This window comes from Mchenga conophoros, linkage group LG20 (assembly GCF_057382185.1).
Source record: "Mchenga conophoros isolate Kocher_MC1m ecotype Shallow Benthic linkage group LG20, M_conophoros_male_GT1.1, whole genome shotgun sequence".
In the NCBI taxonomy this organism is placed as follows: Eukaryota; Metazoa; Chordata; class Actinopteri; order Cichliformes; family Cichlidae; genus Mchenga; species Mchenga conophoros.
The window spans coordinates 8,891,532-8,909,422 of NC_140545.1; the positions used below are offsets into that span (position 1 = coordinate 8,891,532).

A 17,891-nucleotide genomic window follows, 5' to 3' on the forward strand; every position below is an offset into this window, starting at 1 on the left:
TGTTCATGACTGAGGCAACAGTAAAACCTGACTATTTTATATTTAGAGTGAATATGTATCTCAATTTTAAAGAATAATAGACCTAAATGACTTAAGGGTCTATCTAACTTAAGAGAAACCTATTATTTGAAGTGCTTCAGGCATTTTAACGCAATTAAAAACTCACTTCGAATACTTCTATCCCTAACTTCAAGTCTCACTTTAGATTACACATGCATAAAATTGAAGATTAACATGCAAAACTGAGTTACTTCGAGACAAATATACTGCAGCACCTCTTCCAAGTGTATCTTCTTCAAATCTGTTGTAAGATTTAGATGCCCTCAGTTGCCTGTATGTATGTGTGAGTCTCTGCGTGTGAATAACAAATGAAGAGGGCAAGTACTGCATCGGTCACCGCTGATATAAACAAAGTAGGAAGAGTATGATTTAGAACATGTTTCTTTTTATTTACAAATTTCAAAAAACAAAAAAAATGATGTAATCCAAAGTCATACACATTGTCCACACAACAAGCTTTGACTGGAGCCAATCCTCAAAGACAGCAGATTTAATCTTCACCTCGGCTAAAATGGAATTCAGACAGTCGGCTCTGCTTGCCCGACCACCTTGATTTGTATAAATAAATATGTAAATTCAAGTAGAAAGCTGTGAAACTAAAGAGCAGTCAGTCTGCGCAGCAAACGCTGAGCTGACAACCAAACAGTTCAACACTGAGGAAAACTTGCTGTTTTGCCATCACAGGGGTGATGACACGCCTGGACAATTCTGGTGATATGGTAATACAGCACAGAAAAGGGGAGAAGCACTTGATATTGTTTTTTTTTTTATTGTTGTTGTTTTGCTTTGTTTTTCCAGATGATAAGTGGGCTGGGCTGCCTCGGTTTCTGACCCATTACTTGTGATTGAGCTAGCATGCACATAAATGGCTCATTTAGCTCAGATTCAATACTAAAATTTGCATCTATATTATCTGAGCGCAGATAAATAGGAAATGATTTCAACACTGTGCAGTCGTTGAATATCCCTGGTGACAGTTTTTTGGTTTTTCATATTAAACGGCTGATCAGTTATTAGATATGATTTTAACTCTATGCTATCCTGGATAGTAATGTGTTTAATAACACATTGGTTGGTCCACATCAAAGTTCTGCACAGTTTCACATGTGTTGGGTCAGACTGGCTTATCATTAGTTCTTAAAAAACAAAAACTGTAGTAACAATACTAATATGACTGTAAAAATCTTACAAACAAGATAGTGATGAAACAAATGAAACCAAAAAGACATTGTAAAAAAATAAAAATACAAATGAATAAATATACACCGTCATAAATAAATAAATTTGGTAAATTCAAACATTGTAGAGAGCAAAAATGAAACACAAGTAAACTTACAGTTTCAGTATGGAGAACAAACACATGGAAGAGGGAGAAAAGGACAGGTAATGCTGAGTCTTAACTTGACGTTGTTTTATCTTTAACAAAAGAGCTAGTGGTTTTTAAAGCTCTTCCTGCAGCTGTTTAGGCCGAGGGGGGTCAGCTGGAACAGCAGATTGATGGTTTACATCTAGAACCGGACTGATATGGGATTTTTAGAACCGATGCCGATATTGGTACCGATATTGTTTACTGATACATCGGATTTGAGGATTTAAAAATCTCATATATCAGCCGATATTTTTTTCCTTTCACGCACAGAAAACAAACAGATTTCCCTAAGATTTTTTATTTATAGCTATTTATGAGTCTTGACCAACATCCAACCCTGCAGTTTAAAAATAACATTGTTTTATTGTCACAAGTAGCGGATTGCTCTTTTTTGCTCTACCCAACAATCATCTGATCTGCTAGTAGTTCCAAACACGTGTTAGCTGCGAGTGCAGACTGTCCTCTGGTGGGTGCAACCCCCACCCCAAAATCTCTTATTTGAATTTTCCATTCACCATCTATTATAAATGCCAAAACTGAAATATTGGCAAAAAATTAATATCGGCTGATATACACAATATATAGGTCGGACTCCATTTATAGCAAATTTAAAGGGGAAATTGGTCACACTATGAAGATTTTCTAGCTTCCACCCAGTCAAACACAGATTTGTATCTTTTTACAGTGTAAAAATGGATATGTACTTCTCAACTGTAGCTGTGAGCATGCTGTAGAGAGAGTGTGTTTCTGCAAAGGATTGTTTTTATTTTTTATCTGCTCTGCATTATTTGGTCTCTTAAGACACAATCCTCTTTGATGGAGGTTTCAGATGTGCCATTTCCTTCTTTTTCCTTTTGGCAAAGCTACATCATCTCTCCCTAAAAAAAAGGTTTGGTTTCACATTGACCTCTGTTCACGAACCGAGATGAAACAGAGAAAGAAAAAGGAAAAACAGCAGAGCAGAGGTGAAATCTCTCTCAAAACATGTTACCAAACCGAGTAACATGAATCTAAATTTTTTCTTTTCTTTTTTAATGATTCCTTTTGCAACCCTTAAAAACACAACAAGCAGTTACAAACACAGTAATAACACGAGCGTTCCTCTGGGGTTGTACAAATACATATATAGGCTTGAGTGAGTGTTTTGCATCGTTTTTCACTAGGCTACAGTAAGACTGTGGGTGAGATTCAGAGAGCCATGGCGACTGTCTGTCTCTCTTTACCTCGCCTCTCTCACAGTTAACATTCAGAAAGATGGAGGCAAAAAGGCATTTTCTGTTGGTTGTTTCTCCGCTACAAGGAGGACACCTCACTGGGACACAGTTTATTTTTTTCCTCATTTTCACCTGGCTGTTGTTTTTTTTAGGCAATCAGAGATTACATAAATAGAAAAAACACGCACAAAAAGAAGAAAAACAAATCTTCCCACATCTGATGCCTAAAGAGAAGGAGTCTTTTCAAAAAGGCCCGGTGTAAAGGCATTTGATTAAGCGTACATTCTTTCATTAGTTTTGAAAGTTTCAGTGAATATCTTTAACCTCATCCTCAAAGCACAACTGTTTCTTCAGTATTTCAATATGATCTCACATCTGTTGTGTGTTCTTTCAAGAACAAAAATCCTACAATACACCTGTCCTGGCAGTGAGTTATTATTACGTTCTGTCAAAAACGCTCTCTAAAACTTCTGTGTGATCTTGTAACCGTTGCGTTTGCCATTTTAAGAAGTGTTCAGTAGCAACAAGTGATGGACGATACCACTTCAGTTATGAAATAAACTGTGCTACCAGCTAATGTAATAGCAAAACCTGTTTCACAAGCAACTCCAGCTCCTCTTTTTAATTAGCGGAAAGCAAAAGTCTTGACACTTAGCAAAGCTGCAGAGCTAGTATCTCTAAAAGTCAACAGTATAACTAGTGGCCGCTTGTGGTCACTATAGGCCCATACTCAGCAGTACTCAGTCCAGTGATAAGCATCTTAATGCCGGCATTGGACAAAAAAAAAAAAAAAGAACAGTTTTTTTTGGAAGCTCAAAATCTTCAAACTTTTATTTTCTCCATCCCTTTGGAGGGTTTTTAAGCCTTTATCAGGATTCTTCTTCTGATATTCAGCATCACGATTATCTCTCTCTGTCCAGTCACTGTTAAATCCCCATTCAGACCATTTCTTCAAGGCAAGTAGAGATGTTCAGGAGAAACACTTCAGCAGGGCCTCAGATCTCAACACCTTAAATGTCTGTCATTTTTTCCTCATTTCATTTAATTTAATTTCATCTTGGCCTCTTGGAAACCTGCATCCTGGCAAATGGGCTGCCATTCTTTTATGGTGACTATTACAATTTCTGAAAGCATTCTCACAAAAGGACATCATTCTTTTGTCACTGTCCCCTCACCTCAATTACATCATCTTCATCTGAGCTGCTGATGCTGCTGACATTCCCGCTGTTCACCAGCACCGGGCCTCGCTGACCCTCGGACCGAGCTGAGGGGGAGAAGGAAGAAGGGGAAGATGAGGAGGAGCTGGATGCAGCAGTAGGAGGGTATTGGGACAAGAAACTGGCTCCAGCTGGGCCGGGAGTAGCAGCTGGGCCCGACACCCCTCCTGGGAGCATTGAGCTGGTGTAGAGGCTCGCCAGAGATGGACTATACGACAGAGGGAAGCCTGGTGGGAGCATCCCAGCCATGCCTGGCATGTTGGAGCTCAGCATGAATGGTGGCAAGGCTCCTGAAAGTGAACTGGCAGCTTTGACTGATGGAGAGGATGATGATGTTGAGGAGGAAGATGAGACGGTGGGAGCGGTGGTTGTCATCAGTGATGAGGAAGGAGAGGAAGTGGGAACAGTGCCGGCTCCGCCCATGTTCCACCCATGCCGATCTGGGTACATGTAACTGGCGTCACTCAGCTGAGTGTGGGGGGGCTGGAAGTAATGCGAGCCTGCCCCCATGAAAAGCGGATGCCCCAGTGAACCACCCAGCATGCCAGAGTTTAGACCCATAGGGGGGAGCCCATAGCCCCCAGTGAAGGGGAAGCCCTGCGAGGCCACAGGAGCTGAGGAGTGCTTGCCGGCAGAAGGCTGCTTACTGGCCCGCTCATCCAAGGATGGGGTGGAGGCTTTGCGCTTGGAGCCCGTTCTCAGATCTTGGGCGGCAGTGGCATCCATGTTGGGCTGAATGACATTAGTCACAGAGGCATCATGGTGGCTCAGATTTCCACTTAATAACCCACTCCCACCGCTGCCATTGGTCTGAACCAGTTTGGTTGAGGGCAGGCTGCTCACGCTGCTCTCTGGCAGATGAACAGCAGAGCCTGCTGACCCACCAGCTCCTGCGCCGCCCGTATAGCGCTGCAACTCATTAATGATCTCCGGGCTGTCGGGGGAAAGAGGGCGGGGCACAGTCTTGGGTGACAGGCAACCGTTACTGACATGGGTGGGAACCTCTGGAGGGGGTGCTTGCAAATCTGAGGGGAAAAGAATTGGATTTAAGCTTTACAAGAATTCAAGCCTCAGTTTACTGAAAGAATACAATAAAGTCATTAATATCAGTGTGCTACATCTCTGACATGGTACGTAAATACAGTAACTAGGGTTACATGCTTTCAGAGGTGTTATTGTAAGGGAATCATCCTACCTTTGGGTGGTGCTGTTGAACTCTCCTCCACCGACTTGGCCTTATTAGCTGCTCTGATGGCAAAGATTCGGCCATCAGATGTCCTGATGTAAGTCCCTATGAAAGCCACAGGTAAACAAAACCGTTATTAGAATTAAATGAAAACATTTCATTATTACATCTTTTTACCCGACTAACTCGACAAATACCAAAAGTTTTTTTTAAATAATCTCTTCAATAATAACAAAAAACAAACAAAAAACAGCTGGAACAAGGACACGTTCACACAATTATCTGCATTTTGTGACCACCGCACAAAAGAACTGACATGTATAACAAAGCGGTATTGTACCTTTAGTGCCCCTGATGACATGGATACTCTCTCCAGCGGTGATCCTGGCCTGGACATCTGTGGAGTTGTTGGTGCCTGGAATCACTATGTCTATAAAGAGATAAAGAAAGACAATCAGAGTTTAAGGCCATAAAGAAATAGTAATCTTTAGTACTGACAGAAAGAATAGGGATAAAATGGAGTGCATGGAGAATCTGCTTACCAGTGGTGGTGACAATTTTCTGTACAAACACGCCAGCTTTCTGCAGGCAGTTGACAGGGAAGCCTCCGAGGCTGCATTTAGAAGAGTCATTGCCTGGGGCAGAGCTTGCAGATGCCTGGCGGGGCATCATAGAGACTGGAGTTGACTGGACTGGCCTGACACTGGCCACTGGCTTCTCTTCAGTGCTAGTGGGAGGACGCCTGAATAGACAGAGATTTTCTGTTTTTTACTCTTGATTTATGACTTGTCTTTATTTTTTTGAAGGAGGGTTTACTTGATAAATGCTCAACCTTTTAAAATGATTATGAGACAAGTGATACGAACTGGATTTACGGTAGCTTGTTAGCATACATACTGGGATTGTAGATGTCAATTACTAACCAGTTTCTCTGGCTAAAGGCAGGGATGTTGGTAAGGCTCTGATCACTGGCAGGGTAATAGTGAGCGTAGGAAGGGCGGGTGTATGGCACCGAGGCCCTCTTTTCAGCCTCGTAGCCCTTCTTTGCTGCTTTCTTCTCTGCATTGCTCAGCTTCAGCTCCCTGCGGTCTATCAGCAAGGACTCGTGGGGGAATGGTTGCTAGAAAGGAGGAGGTTGAAAGCTGATCAGTGTTCTGCTCCAAGTTTGCACGATTACCTCACTTATGATGACCTCATCCTATACATTTATATTTTTTCCAGCTTATACCAATTCAATTTAATAAAATTCATGAGAACGCCAATTGGAAGATTCTCTGCTTTTTAAAGCAAGCCACAAAAAGGGGTGTAATTATGTGATGACTCATCACGTCTTAATCTCCAGAACCTCACAAGCTGTTTAAAATAGTGTTATAAATGTAAAACAAAGCTTCACTGTAACTCCTTGGCATACTTCCCATAGTTCCAAAAATGGATTTTAGTTGGCAACTATGGACACACTTGGACATGTCATCCTGCTGTAATGACAGCTAGGGGCTTATTCAATTAGCAGAGAACTCTAAAACATAAACAAGCTTACTTAAGGAGACTTCTGTCTGTAGAAAACAAGTTTTTATCTTCATCAAATCGTAGTGAACAATGGAAAAAATACACAATGGAGTGCAGGAGCGTCTATGCTCTATTTGTAATCGCCTCTAGAGGGCGTATGGGGACAATATGTTTCCTCATACCTTTGTAATCAGGTGGGGATTGAGGTGCAGGGCCTTCTTGAGGATGCTCTCCATTCTGTCGTTGGGCTGCAGATGGATGCTAGATGAGTCTGGTTCCTCCTCCACAAAATGAAGAAGAGACTCAACTTCTCTCCTGGTGAAGGTCAGCACGGGGTTCAGGTCATCCACAACGCGGTCTGATTGACAGAAAGGAAAAAAAAGCAGAAGAACTAAGACATTGAGGTAAAATTGTTTGGAAAAAGATTCATCTAAGGAAAAAAAATGTAGACAGAAATGGCTACATTTGAATGGCCTCGATGTATTCGTCTCACCAGACAAAGCTTACAGCAAACACTTGAGACACTTCAGTGTCAGACGAGAGCCTCTTGGCAGAAGAGCTCTGACTTTACCTCAGAGCTTATTATTTAGTTTTAGGGGTACTGCTCGCACAGAGGAACCTACACTTGGGGTTTTCAGTGAATTTCAACACTGACAGATGTTTGAAGGGAGTGAAATTTCCATGAAGTGAGGATGATGGAGGTTGAATACAATCTCCACGTCTTATAATTTTTCCTTATTTTTTCCCTTTCCTCCTCCTTTTTTTAAAATTTGAGTTATTTCTGGTTAAAAATACAGGAAAATGTCTGTGACAAATGCTCCTGTATGCAATGCATTTTTAAGTAACTAAAACGTTACCACGCACATATTTTAGGAGAGGTTATTTGACTGCAGCTCCGTTGGAACTCTCTGCAGCGCTTTTTCACATGTTTCCGACTCACCAGACATGCCCTGTTTGGAGATCTGGCGGTCGTAGATCTTCTTCTCCAGCGTAAAGTCGCACACCAGCCTGTAGATGTGGCACGGCTTCCTCTGCCCATAGCGGTAGACACGGCACACGGCCTGGGCGTCGTGGCACGGGTTCCAGGAGGCGTCAAAAACCACCACGCGGTTTGCCCCGATCAGGTTCACACCTAGACAACCAGCCCTGGCAGGAACAGACGGGACAGCAGTAAGCTGATTACTCCTTTTAAGATTTATGACCTATAATATTGATATAATTAGTGTGGAGAGCGTGTTACCTGGTTGACAGCAGAAAAACCCATGCGGAGGTGTTGGAGGGGTCATTGAACTGGTTTATCAGTCGCTCTCTCTCTGAGGCAGTTGTGCTTCCATCCAGTCCTTCAAAATATCACACGGCAACTCATATCTAAGAGGTTCTCATGTTCTTTAAGTTTTATATTCTTGTAGCTCTTCTCTTCCTGTTTTTCTCTGAATTTATACCGCTTGCTTGCTTGTTTCACAGTACAGTGAAACTTTACCCTTCAATATTTGAATCCCCATATGCTATTATATGGACTGTACAGATAAAGTACCATGTATATAGAGACAAGTTACAGCTGAGGATTCATATTATTAGAGCTCAACTAACCAGTTAAAATAAAACATTAACTGTAATTTGATCTTGGATGACAGATCTTTATAAATATCTGTGGATCATTCTTATCAATTACGACACATGAACCCCACAAATAGAACAGCTGTAAATGAAAACACTGGCTTGCAGAAAAATGATAAATCAACATATAGGTATTATTTAAAGAAATCGAAAACACCAGCAGGTGGCAGCACTCATGGCAAGTCAATGAGAGTGGCAGCACCCAAAGCATTGCAGTCAGTTCCCCCAAAGAGAACAGACTCATCAGTTCAGCATAATTAGCGGCTCGGTTTAGCATATTACATAGAGCGCTGTTTCGCACCTCCGAAACCTCATGATTACTTACGATAGTAGTTGAGGTTGCGGACCCAGTTTTGATTGGGTCTGTCTCTGCTGGGCACATTGGGTGATGGAGGCACTGGTCTCTTAGCCAAAAAATCCTCGATCACGGTCAGCGTGGACAAACTCTGACTGCAAGAAGGCAGACGGACGGACGGGGGATAAGAAATCTGATCCATGAGGTGCATGAGTGTAAGTAATGGAATGCAAAATTGTTGAAAAGTAAAGATTTTTATTACTTTTTCTTTCGAATCAAAAATCTGCATCCTAGCACTTTTTACATCTTTTACCTGAAGACGAGGAGTTTGTCTCCCTTTCTGACACTCTCCTCTATCAGGTGGAACAGCAGAACCATCTTTGCAGAGTTCTCCAGGATGCCAGGCTTGTAGTCAGTCATGATGTCCTTTGCCTGTCCGCGTGAGAAGACAGACTGTAAAAACTGCTTGCAGACCAGCTTCAGAGGTTTTTCCTATATAAGCAGTTTCACTGATTTTGAAAAAGTGAGGTTACAGATGGGAACTATGGGCCAGTTTTCTCACATCTGAACACAGCATGGACTATTTAAAATTTCAGTACCAACATTTGTTAACTTTGATTGGATCGCACTTTTCTAATAGTCTTCTAACGTACCCATTCATATGTGATGACCTGATTGGCTTTCTCCTGCAGCTGGTTAAGGCTCAGGCCACCGACGGGGTTAGGGTTGTCCAGGTTCTTGGGCTTTTGATTGGTTGGTGCCGGACATCGTCCTGTAGAGGTGATGTCATCAAGGTCTAAATCCTGGTCGCTTGCCAGGTTTTCCTTCTGCAGAGCCTCGTACAGGACATCTGGATGGTTCCAAATCTGAAGAATAACGCAAATTTATATTTAAAAAAACTATATATAAATGTCATTATCGTCACCAGTGAAACAAAGTTTCTGAAGAGATCCAGACACACGCTCGCACTCCTCACCTTGCAGCAGACGCAAAACGCTTTGAGCGGGTTGAGGCTGAGCCAGCCCGTGTTTCCTGCCTCTCTGAAGCGGTTCATGAACTCTGTGTAGAGGGCCCTCTGCAGGGGAGACAGACGCACCAGAATCACATGCTCCTCCTTAGAAGGCAGCTGGTCCTTCAGGACATCGTGGCCTCGTCTGGATTAAAGACAAATTACAATCAATATTCGCAAAAACCTCACTGAGCTTTTCTTTTATGGACAATGACAGTGACCCTTACCTCTGTACAAAGCCCTCCAGCAGGCTGTGCAGGACGTGGCTCCTGTACCTCATCAGCTGGATGTCCTGAGGTGTGCTGTCCACACACTGGCCGTTCAGAATGGGACGCTCGAACATGTTGCTGAACTCCTGCCGCGTACCTGAAATGTGCACAGGGTGTAAAAGCTGCAGTGTTGACATTAACTGCTAATGCTCGTCTGCTGAAACGAGGCACAGGTTGCTCCGTACCTAGAAAATCGGGCCGGACAAAGTCGACCATGCACCAGTATTCAATCAGGTTGTTCTGGAGCGGGTAACCGGTGAGGACCACACGGCGTCTGGTTCGGATGTTCTTTAGAGCCTGCGACGTGCTGGCGTGGCAGTTCTTGATGCGATGTCCTTCGTCGCAGATTACCACGTCTGGACCGGGCCGAGCCAAAGCTTTCTCGATACCTACAGAGAACAAGTGGGGATATTTTTAATCTAATTTGCAATTCTGATTGTTCTTGCACTGTAATCTGAAACTTCTAGTCTTTGCATTTCTCCCATTTTTACTTCACGTCCTGTCCTTCCTGTCCTGCAACCTCTATCATCATCCCCAGTCTCTCCAACCTTTAAGTAGCTCCTGCTGCCTGTCCTCTTCATCCAAGTCGATGACGACAGGTCCCGCTGCTTTCTTGCTCTTCTTTTTCCTTCCAGCCACGAAGCTCTTCTTCAGTGACAAAAGGCGATACATCTCGTAGCCCATCAGCAGCACGCCCCCGTCCCGAGCCCAGTCCTCCACCACCTTTGCCCTGGCTGTAGTATTCCTGGATATCACCAGAAGATATCAGGTTGGTTACTGCTTGTGTTTCTCAAAGGTAAGACAATGAAATATATTTTTGCCTGGCAGCAATCCACAAAGTAAAAGTGTTTTCCTAAAAAGATAACATTCATTACAGTTCAATAAAAAAAAGAAGAAAAAAAAGAGAAAGAAAGCTGGAGGCATGTTTTCCTTTGAGTGATGAGCTTAAATGTGATTCGAAGCACCTTTAAGTGAAACCTATGAAAAAGTGTGAGATGTATGACTAAAGGCGAAGAAAATGAGTCAAAGAAGGGAGGAAATCCTGTAATAATATCCGATTATCTTATATTAAATAAATATTTTCAGACATTCACATACGCGTGAGAATCAGAAAATCTTTTCCAGCAGAAATCCAGCAGCTGTTGGGAGGGAAGATACTAGAGAGACGGGAGAAAGGACGGGCCAGACGGGGATTAAGCTCACAGGCCGACCAGAGGGTCAGCTTAGTCTTTTTGGTTTTTTTAAAGGCAGATAAATGAAACACTTCCTGACTGCTTTGACCCTGCTGTCTGTGTGAGGAGGAGAGAACCTGCAGGATTTTTATTGTTTTTGGTTCTTCCTCGATGATTACATAACATTTAATCAATTTGAATTCTGTCTAGTGTGATAGAGCAAAACAACAAAGACGTGGTTGTTTTTAAGCGCCCAATCTCAAAAAGGATTAGGTTAAAAAAAAAGAAAAAGAAGTGTGTTTGTTACTCACTTGTGTTCATCGTTGAGAATGTGAACCTTAAAGGTACGTGGTGTCACCACTGCAGGATCAGGATCTGGAGGTAAAGCCTCAGGGGGCGGGACCCAGGTGTTGAACTCTGACAGCCAGTTCTGCAGCGTGTTCACCTGGAACAACAAAAAATATATACATTTTAAAAAATCACCAAACCCTCTTATAGCTTATCATCTAATTTCTATAAGAATTCTGTTCACGTCATAAGAGTGACAGCTCAGAAACCTCACTCCAAACAAAGGCAACAAGCGTGTTGCCTTCCAGCTTCACAAGTCCAGCAAATGTGTTCCGTTTTTTGTGTTTCATTTTCCCTTTTGATGCAAAATCATTTTAAGATAATAGAACTCAAGGATAAATACGATCAATAATTCATGCAAGCGTGAGCTGCAGAACATCTTAACATTATTTATTAACATGCCCTTTTCTCTGAGTTTCTCTTCACATCAACTTTTACACACACTTTCTTTCTATCGATCGAAAGCTCGCAGGCAAAACGTGTCCCTGCACTTATTCTATTATTCATCTATTCACTTATATCTTTTGATTTAATCCACTTAGATTTTTCTCTTCTTCCATATATCTGAGCATTTATTGATTCCTTCTCCGTTCTACTACACCAAGATCAAACCCGCGGGTTCTTACAGGTACGATGGCGAGCACGGTGTGAGCCTGGGTGCGTCTGAAGAGGACGTCGATGAAGGAGATGACCTGCAGCGTTTTTCCCAGGCCCATGCTGTGTGCCAGGATACAGCCGAATCCACTGCTGCTGCTGAAGCGCTCCACCGACTCCACCAGATTATCGTACAGAAAACGGATTCCCCCAATCTGAGAAGGAGGAAGAGGCAGCATAAGAAAAGCAGAGAGAGTGAAACTCCGGGGTCAGGATTTATGGGGCTTTACAAAATTGACATTAAAGGACTTTTTAAACACAATGAATAAATTCTCCTTTTTTTGGATTTTTCAAAAAGTTACACTAGGTGCTGCTACATTAGTACCTGATGAGGTTTCACTGCTCTGGCCAGCTGAGGCGACAGGAAGATGTCTTCCTCTGTAGTCGGATGGTTCAGGTTGACCAGCACCCTCCCCTGGGCGTCCGGCTGGTTGAGGGTATCGTTGATGTGGGCGTCGCTCGGCTCGCTTTCTTCTTCCTCAGCTGTAGACTCGCTAACGTGGACGATGGAGTCGTCCTCGCCAGAGCTCAGATCTATGACGTCTGCGCAGGCCGGAGAGAGTACACAAACACTTGCATATAAAAAATTTTCATCATTTTTTTGGGGGTGGAGGAAAAATTGCAAACTGGAGAAGTTATTAATTATGTAAAATTGGTAATTCTACTAGGTTAAATGATAAACACTTTAAGAATCGGTGCATTTCATGCTGTTTTCGTGGTGAGCAGGGCTGTTTCGCTTTTGAGACACACAGAATGAGAGACTGTGAATAAACAGGCCCAGCGGCCCAAGTGCCAAAGATTGAGAAATCTTGCAGCAGCTATTCCAATGAAAACAAGCCCTCCTTCTTTTTAATGGCCTTCATACATTCATGTCAAGTAACAGGGGTCACTGGTCGCATCTTGTATGACGCTGCTTCAAACGCGAAGGTTATGTGCGTGCGCGTTTGGAAATGGAACGACCGAAATCCATATCTGATAAAAAAAGGAATTCAACGTCAGCGGTATCAAGTGGTTAAAGTTACACAAGCTGGCAGCCTGTGAGGGCACAACGGGAAGAGGTGGTGTGTGTCAGTATGTTAGTGTGTGTGCGCGCGCGCGAGAGAGAGAGGGAGAGAGAGCTTATATAACTGCAGTGAATGGCTGGTTATACAAGTAGGATTAGAGTGGAGGGGGAGACTGGTTATGCAACCCAAACTAGAAATGTCACTGTGCCACTGTGGTGAAAGTGTGTGTGTTTGTTATGCGAGTGTGTTCTGGCTCATAACCAGGATTAGCCGGCTTTATTGCTCCACAGACCCACTCTGATCTGCCCCCACACACACACACAGACCCACACTTTCCCCTTTCATCTCCCTTCCCCTCTCCCCCTTACATTTGCCTTTTTTCCTCTTTGCTTTTGTCTTTCTCAGCTTTCACATCTACATATTAACCGTCTCTGTTTATCACGGCCATCTCTCTCACCCTCCCATCCTCATTTGTTTGTGTTGCAGGTATGTGTGTCTACGGTTTGCCTTCATCTTCTGGCCCCGACACTGAAATATATGTGTTTATACCAAACTGTGTGCGTGTGTGTTTATCCTTGAGTGGCTTTCTGAATGTTTGTGACTGTGTGAGGGTGTGAGAGAGTGCGCACTTGGGCAATAAGGGAACAGTACATGATGTACTCTCTGAAGGTTCTAAATATTCTGATGCACATGGCAGCTAATCTACGAAAACACCCTGCAATTTATAACTCACACACGCACACACAGACACACAACCTTTACAGGAAGCAGGGAGAATTTTGACCTCAGTTTAAATTGGTGCTGTAAGACTTTTAGTAATTAAGTTTAAATGTTTTTACAAAATCCTCCCTTGAAGGATTCTTTTCTTTTCTTTTTTTTAATCACAAGTAAAGTAATCAGCAAGTTTTCATTTGAAATAATGGGACGCTTCCTTTCCAGCGGCTCTACTGAGGCAGCTGCGAGAGCGAAACTAGAGCTGCAGTCACAAAACAGAACCCATACGACTTCCTGTAGTTTACAGACGTGATGTTGAACATAAATGCTGATTTCTGTTCATCTCTGCAGATGAATGGACACCTAAATATGTGCTGACTTGTGGTTTTTGGAGTAAAAACCTCATTCGATATTCAAGTTCAGGCTGTCTTTCAAATCTTCCTTTTTTTTTTCTTCTGGAAATTCAATCTGTCGGGTCTTTTACTGCGTCAGCTTTCCAGACCCCTGGGCTCAGAAAGCATTTTGAAACAGAGTGTGTAATTTAATAAACGCATGCCTGTCATGAGGCTATTGAGGCTGGTTTGCTTAATCTTTAAAAGGCTGATGAGATGTGAGGTTTCCACCAGACAACGTCAAACTGCTACAGTTGCGAGATATTTCCTTTTGATGGGTCAGTGTGCCCCCCCCCCCCCCACACACACCCCCCTCTTTACGGTCAAGCTTGAACTTTAACATTATGTTGTGTAAAGAAAAAGAGAAGGTGCACACTGTGGATCTACTGTTTCTCAACACCGGCTGTAGTAAAAATGTTTTATGACTTTATGATTTTGCATTGTGCAGCCTTCAGTACCTTCAGTACCAAGAAATCCAACAGTAGGACAGACACTGTGATGTAACTGCTACATGTTTGAGTAGAACAGATGAGTCACTTTTACATAAGTCATGACAGCAATTGTGCAACGCCTGATAGCATAAACGGACAATACTTCATTCTGCACTAATAAGGCAAACCAATTAAATAACCCAAAGAGGAAGTCTGCAGCCTGCCACAGCTGAAACTGAGAGCCTGGAGAAGCTGCCAGTCCTTAAAGTGAGATTTATCCTGGAAGTTTTAAAGACCTAACATGGTTTTGAGCTTATAACCAGATGGCTTAAACTTAAAATCCAAGTTTCTGCAAGTTGAATCTGCCCTCAAACCTCTGTTAAACGTGATGAGGAATGAATGGGAAAAGAAATACACTAAAATCCTGAATGTCCCGAAAAACGAAAAGTTGCTGCACACTGTGGTGTTTGGGCTTTGTAACAATAAGGATTCTGCTTTTTAAAGGTTTTGTCCAGTTAGGTGACCGTCCCCTCTACGATTATTCCATGATAAATGTAAAATACACCCTGAGATTACAAGAAAAGGGTCAGTACTCCAAGTCTTTGTCCACAAAATGCAAACTGTGTTTAGTTTTTTTTTAAAAATATACCTCACTTTTTTTTTAACACAAGCATTTTTGAATACTTCTTCTAAAGACTGAAAAGGAAATATGCTGACTGAAAGAAACCTCAAGTATTCCCTTGAAATGTAAAACAACAACAGCGTGCAATAACACAGCTGAGTAACGACTCTTCAGTCATAAAACGCACAAAAAAGGGACGTTGGAACCAGACAAACATCTTGTTTCTGTTAGTTTTTTTCTGTCTGCTTTGAGAAACATCTGATTTCAAGTGATGTCCTTTGACAATAAGAATAAAAGCTCTTGTTCAAACTGAACTGAGCTGCTGGTTTAAGTTGGTCTAAAACACTTGGCATTACTTTTTTTTTTTTTGCCTTCCTCTGTCTGTGTCTCTTACCTGTTTTGTGTGTGTGTTGTGGGCTAACAGAGGCGGGTATGTTAGCCTTGCTGTCGTCTTCACTGATGCCCGTGCTGCCCGAGTCCACACAGATCACCTCCCGTCTGCTCGAGTTCACTTCTTGCTGAGATGCTGCTGACGTTGCCGATGACGACGCATGCGTTGTCACATCGCCTGGAGAAAAGGTTACGTAGGTGACGTTAGTATTGGAAGAAGATTTGGGGACAAATGAGGGATGAAAAGAGAAAAAAAACAGCTGTGAGATGATCAAAAAGAAAGCAAAATCGAGTCGTTTTTTCTGAACCTGGATACAAACTTGAAATTGCAGTTTGTTGTACAGTTTAGACAGTTACTGTCTGATGGAGCAGCGAGTTTGCATGTTTGTGCACACACTCTCACCGGTTGTGTATTCGGGCAGCAGCGGTATGGGGAAATCCTGTTGTCCTTGCTGCTCCAGACGGCGCCTTCTCTCCAGCTCCTCCTGCTGGGCCGCTTTGGTCACTGCCTCCAACTGATGCTCCTTCAGTAACTTCCTGCGCAAACACAGCAACAAATCGGTTTGCTTTTATTCTAGTTTTAGAATTTCACAAACTGTAACCATACAGTTTGCACTGTGCACGTGTTCGATTGCTGATGAATCATTCTTCTCACACTGGAATACTCGCAGGGGCTTAATTATGATGGTCACATCATTACTTTCTTTAAAGCTACATTAGTCAGCGTTTAATAATAAATTGGAACCAAGAGAGTTGCGCACTGTGAAATGTGTGACTCAGCGAAAAAGCCACAAAGAATTATCAAAGACTTTTTAAATGCTTTGTTTTGCTTTGGAGGAAAAATTACTGCCATTACTCCTAGGCTCATTCGAAGAACCCCACTTGTTTTGTGTCCTCATGTTGAAGGACAACCTGATTTACACTACCTGCTAGAACAACATGGGAAAGTTAGCTTGATTTCTTCAGTCTGTTCTTTTTCTAGGATGGAATGATTGGACAGCATACATAATGTGGCCGTCTTTATTAAATTAGTTAAATGTCCCTCGACCAGACCCTTTTGGTAGCTTTCAGCAAGTATGACAAGAATACTTCTGGCTTAATATTTGAGCACTCTTGGTAGATTTAAAATGCGTTAATTTAAATTGGTTTCCTGGAACAGACCCAGCTTTTATGTGTAGTCCACAAATTTTCAATAGGGAATGCCATTCTAATGTAATGACTGATTACATTACAGTCAGTCATTAAACAGACCAAAACCAGGTTTGATTTGTGTTTGGGATCATTGTCAAGTTGTAAAACCCAACTGTATCCAAGTTTCAACCATTTAGCGGTTGATCTGCTTCCACTATGTGCAACGTACCAGTACCACTGGCAGTAAAACAGCTCCAGAGCATGATGGTACCGCCACCATGCATGACAGCTGGGACAGAGTTCTCAGGTTTGACCTTTACTCTTGTCATTTTGGCCAAACCGGTCCTTTTTTGTCCGATCTGACCACAAAACCTCTCCCTGGAAGAGAAAAAAATTTCACCACAACTCTGACTGATTAGGCTAGTAGGTAGATACCTGACTTCTGCTGTACTGCTAGCACACTAAATGCATTAAGTGTTTGCTGATGTTGTTTCTAGATCCTATATTTCCACAGTGGGTAAAACGCTTACTGGAATATGGGACGATGAAATGAACATTGTGTCTCCGGGCTAATTCTTTTCTAAGATGTCAAAAGAATTGAAGATATTTAGAGAACTCAGTGCAGTGTTCACATTTACACAAACGGGTTTCAGTTTTGCTATAGCCTTCAACTAATGTTGGGAAAAATAATTTGCAGTGCCTCAATAATGCTATGCTTTTTATTAATAATAAGCGTTATAAAGTTATTTACACTATATTTACACTAACTAAATTGTAAAGCTGAATAATTTAATTATTCAAAAAAGAAATATTGAACAAACAAATCATTGTTGAAAAAAAATGGACAACTTTGAACTGGCAAATAAAACAAAAAGTCCTACACCTCTTACACAAATAGTTAAATATGTCATCTGTATGCAATGGCAGGGAATAAACCCAGAACTTCTATCCATGACACATGTTTGATATTATATTAAACTGGCTGTTATGTAAAGGCAACAGCATATTTGGGGTTGAGCTATACCATGTTTATTTGCAGCCTGGAGTAATACAGCTGCAGACTGAGCATATGTATCATCAGTGATAGATTTCAATAGTAACTGGAAGATAGTTTCAAAATGAAATTTAAGATGAGGGAAGAGTAGAGGGAGAAAAATAAAGGATATATACGTACAGTAGGATAAATCTTATTATCCAGCCAGCAGTGGGTGTTAAAACTAATACAGTACGAGTTGCATAAGCGGAGTGAATGTTGGTTTGCTCTGCCCTTCAGCAGCAACTTACTCGAGGG

The 17,891-nt window shown here is 42.1% G+C and overlaps 1 protein-coding gene across 3 annotated transcripts in view; it reads right to left on the minus strand.

Moving 5' to 3' along the window:
- Nucleotides 1-428: 428 nt before the first annotated feature.
- Nucleotides 429-17,891, minus strand: part of LOC146550355 (helicase ARIP4-like) — an 82,796-nt gene continuing 65,333 nt past the window's right edge. For all 3 annotated transcript variants that reach the window (XM_085258549.1, XM_085258551.1, XM_085258550.1), the window contains 20 exons: nt 15,873-16,006; nt 15,474-15,647; nt 12,242-12,459; nt 11,889-12,071; nt 11,226-11,359; nt 10,291-10,487; nt 9,928-10,131; nt 9,701-9,839; nt 9,441-9,618; nt 9,118-9,330; nt 8,778-8,896; nt 8,495-8,619; nt 7,793-7,892; nt 7,493-7,698; nt 6,735-6,910; nt 5,970-6,166; nt 5,589-5,788; nt 5,387-5,476; nt 5,056-5,151; nt 429-4,885 (listed from right to left, as the gene is read on the minus strand). In XM_085258549.1, coding sequence (XP_085114675.1) covers nt 3,804-4,885; nt 5,056-5,151; nt 5,387-5,476; nt 5,589-5,788; nt 5,970-6,166; nt 6,735-6,910; nt 7,493-7,698; nt 7,793-7,892; nt 8,495-8,619; nt 8,778-8,896; nt 9,118-9,330; nt 9,441-9,618; nt 9,701-9,839; nt 9,928-10,131; nt 10,291-10,487; nt 11,226-11,359; nt 11,889-12,071; nt 12,242-12,459; nt 15,474-15,647; nt 15,873-16,006 — 4,165 coding nt within the window. In that variant the 3' untranslated portion in view covers nt 429-3,803. The remainder of the gene's footprint in view (nt 4,886-5,055; nt 5,152-5,386; nt 5,477-5,588; nt 5,789-5,969; nt 6,167-6,734; nt 6,911-7,492; nt 7,699-7,792; nt 7,893-8,494; nt 8,620-8,777; nt 8,897-9,117; nt 9,331-9,440; nt 9,619-9,700; nt 9,840-9,927; nt 10,132-10,290; nt 10,488-11,225; nt 11,360-11,888; nt 12,072-12,241; nt 12,460-15,473; nt 15,648-15,872; nt 16,007-17,891) is intronic.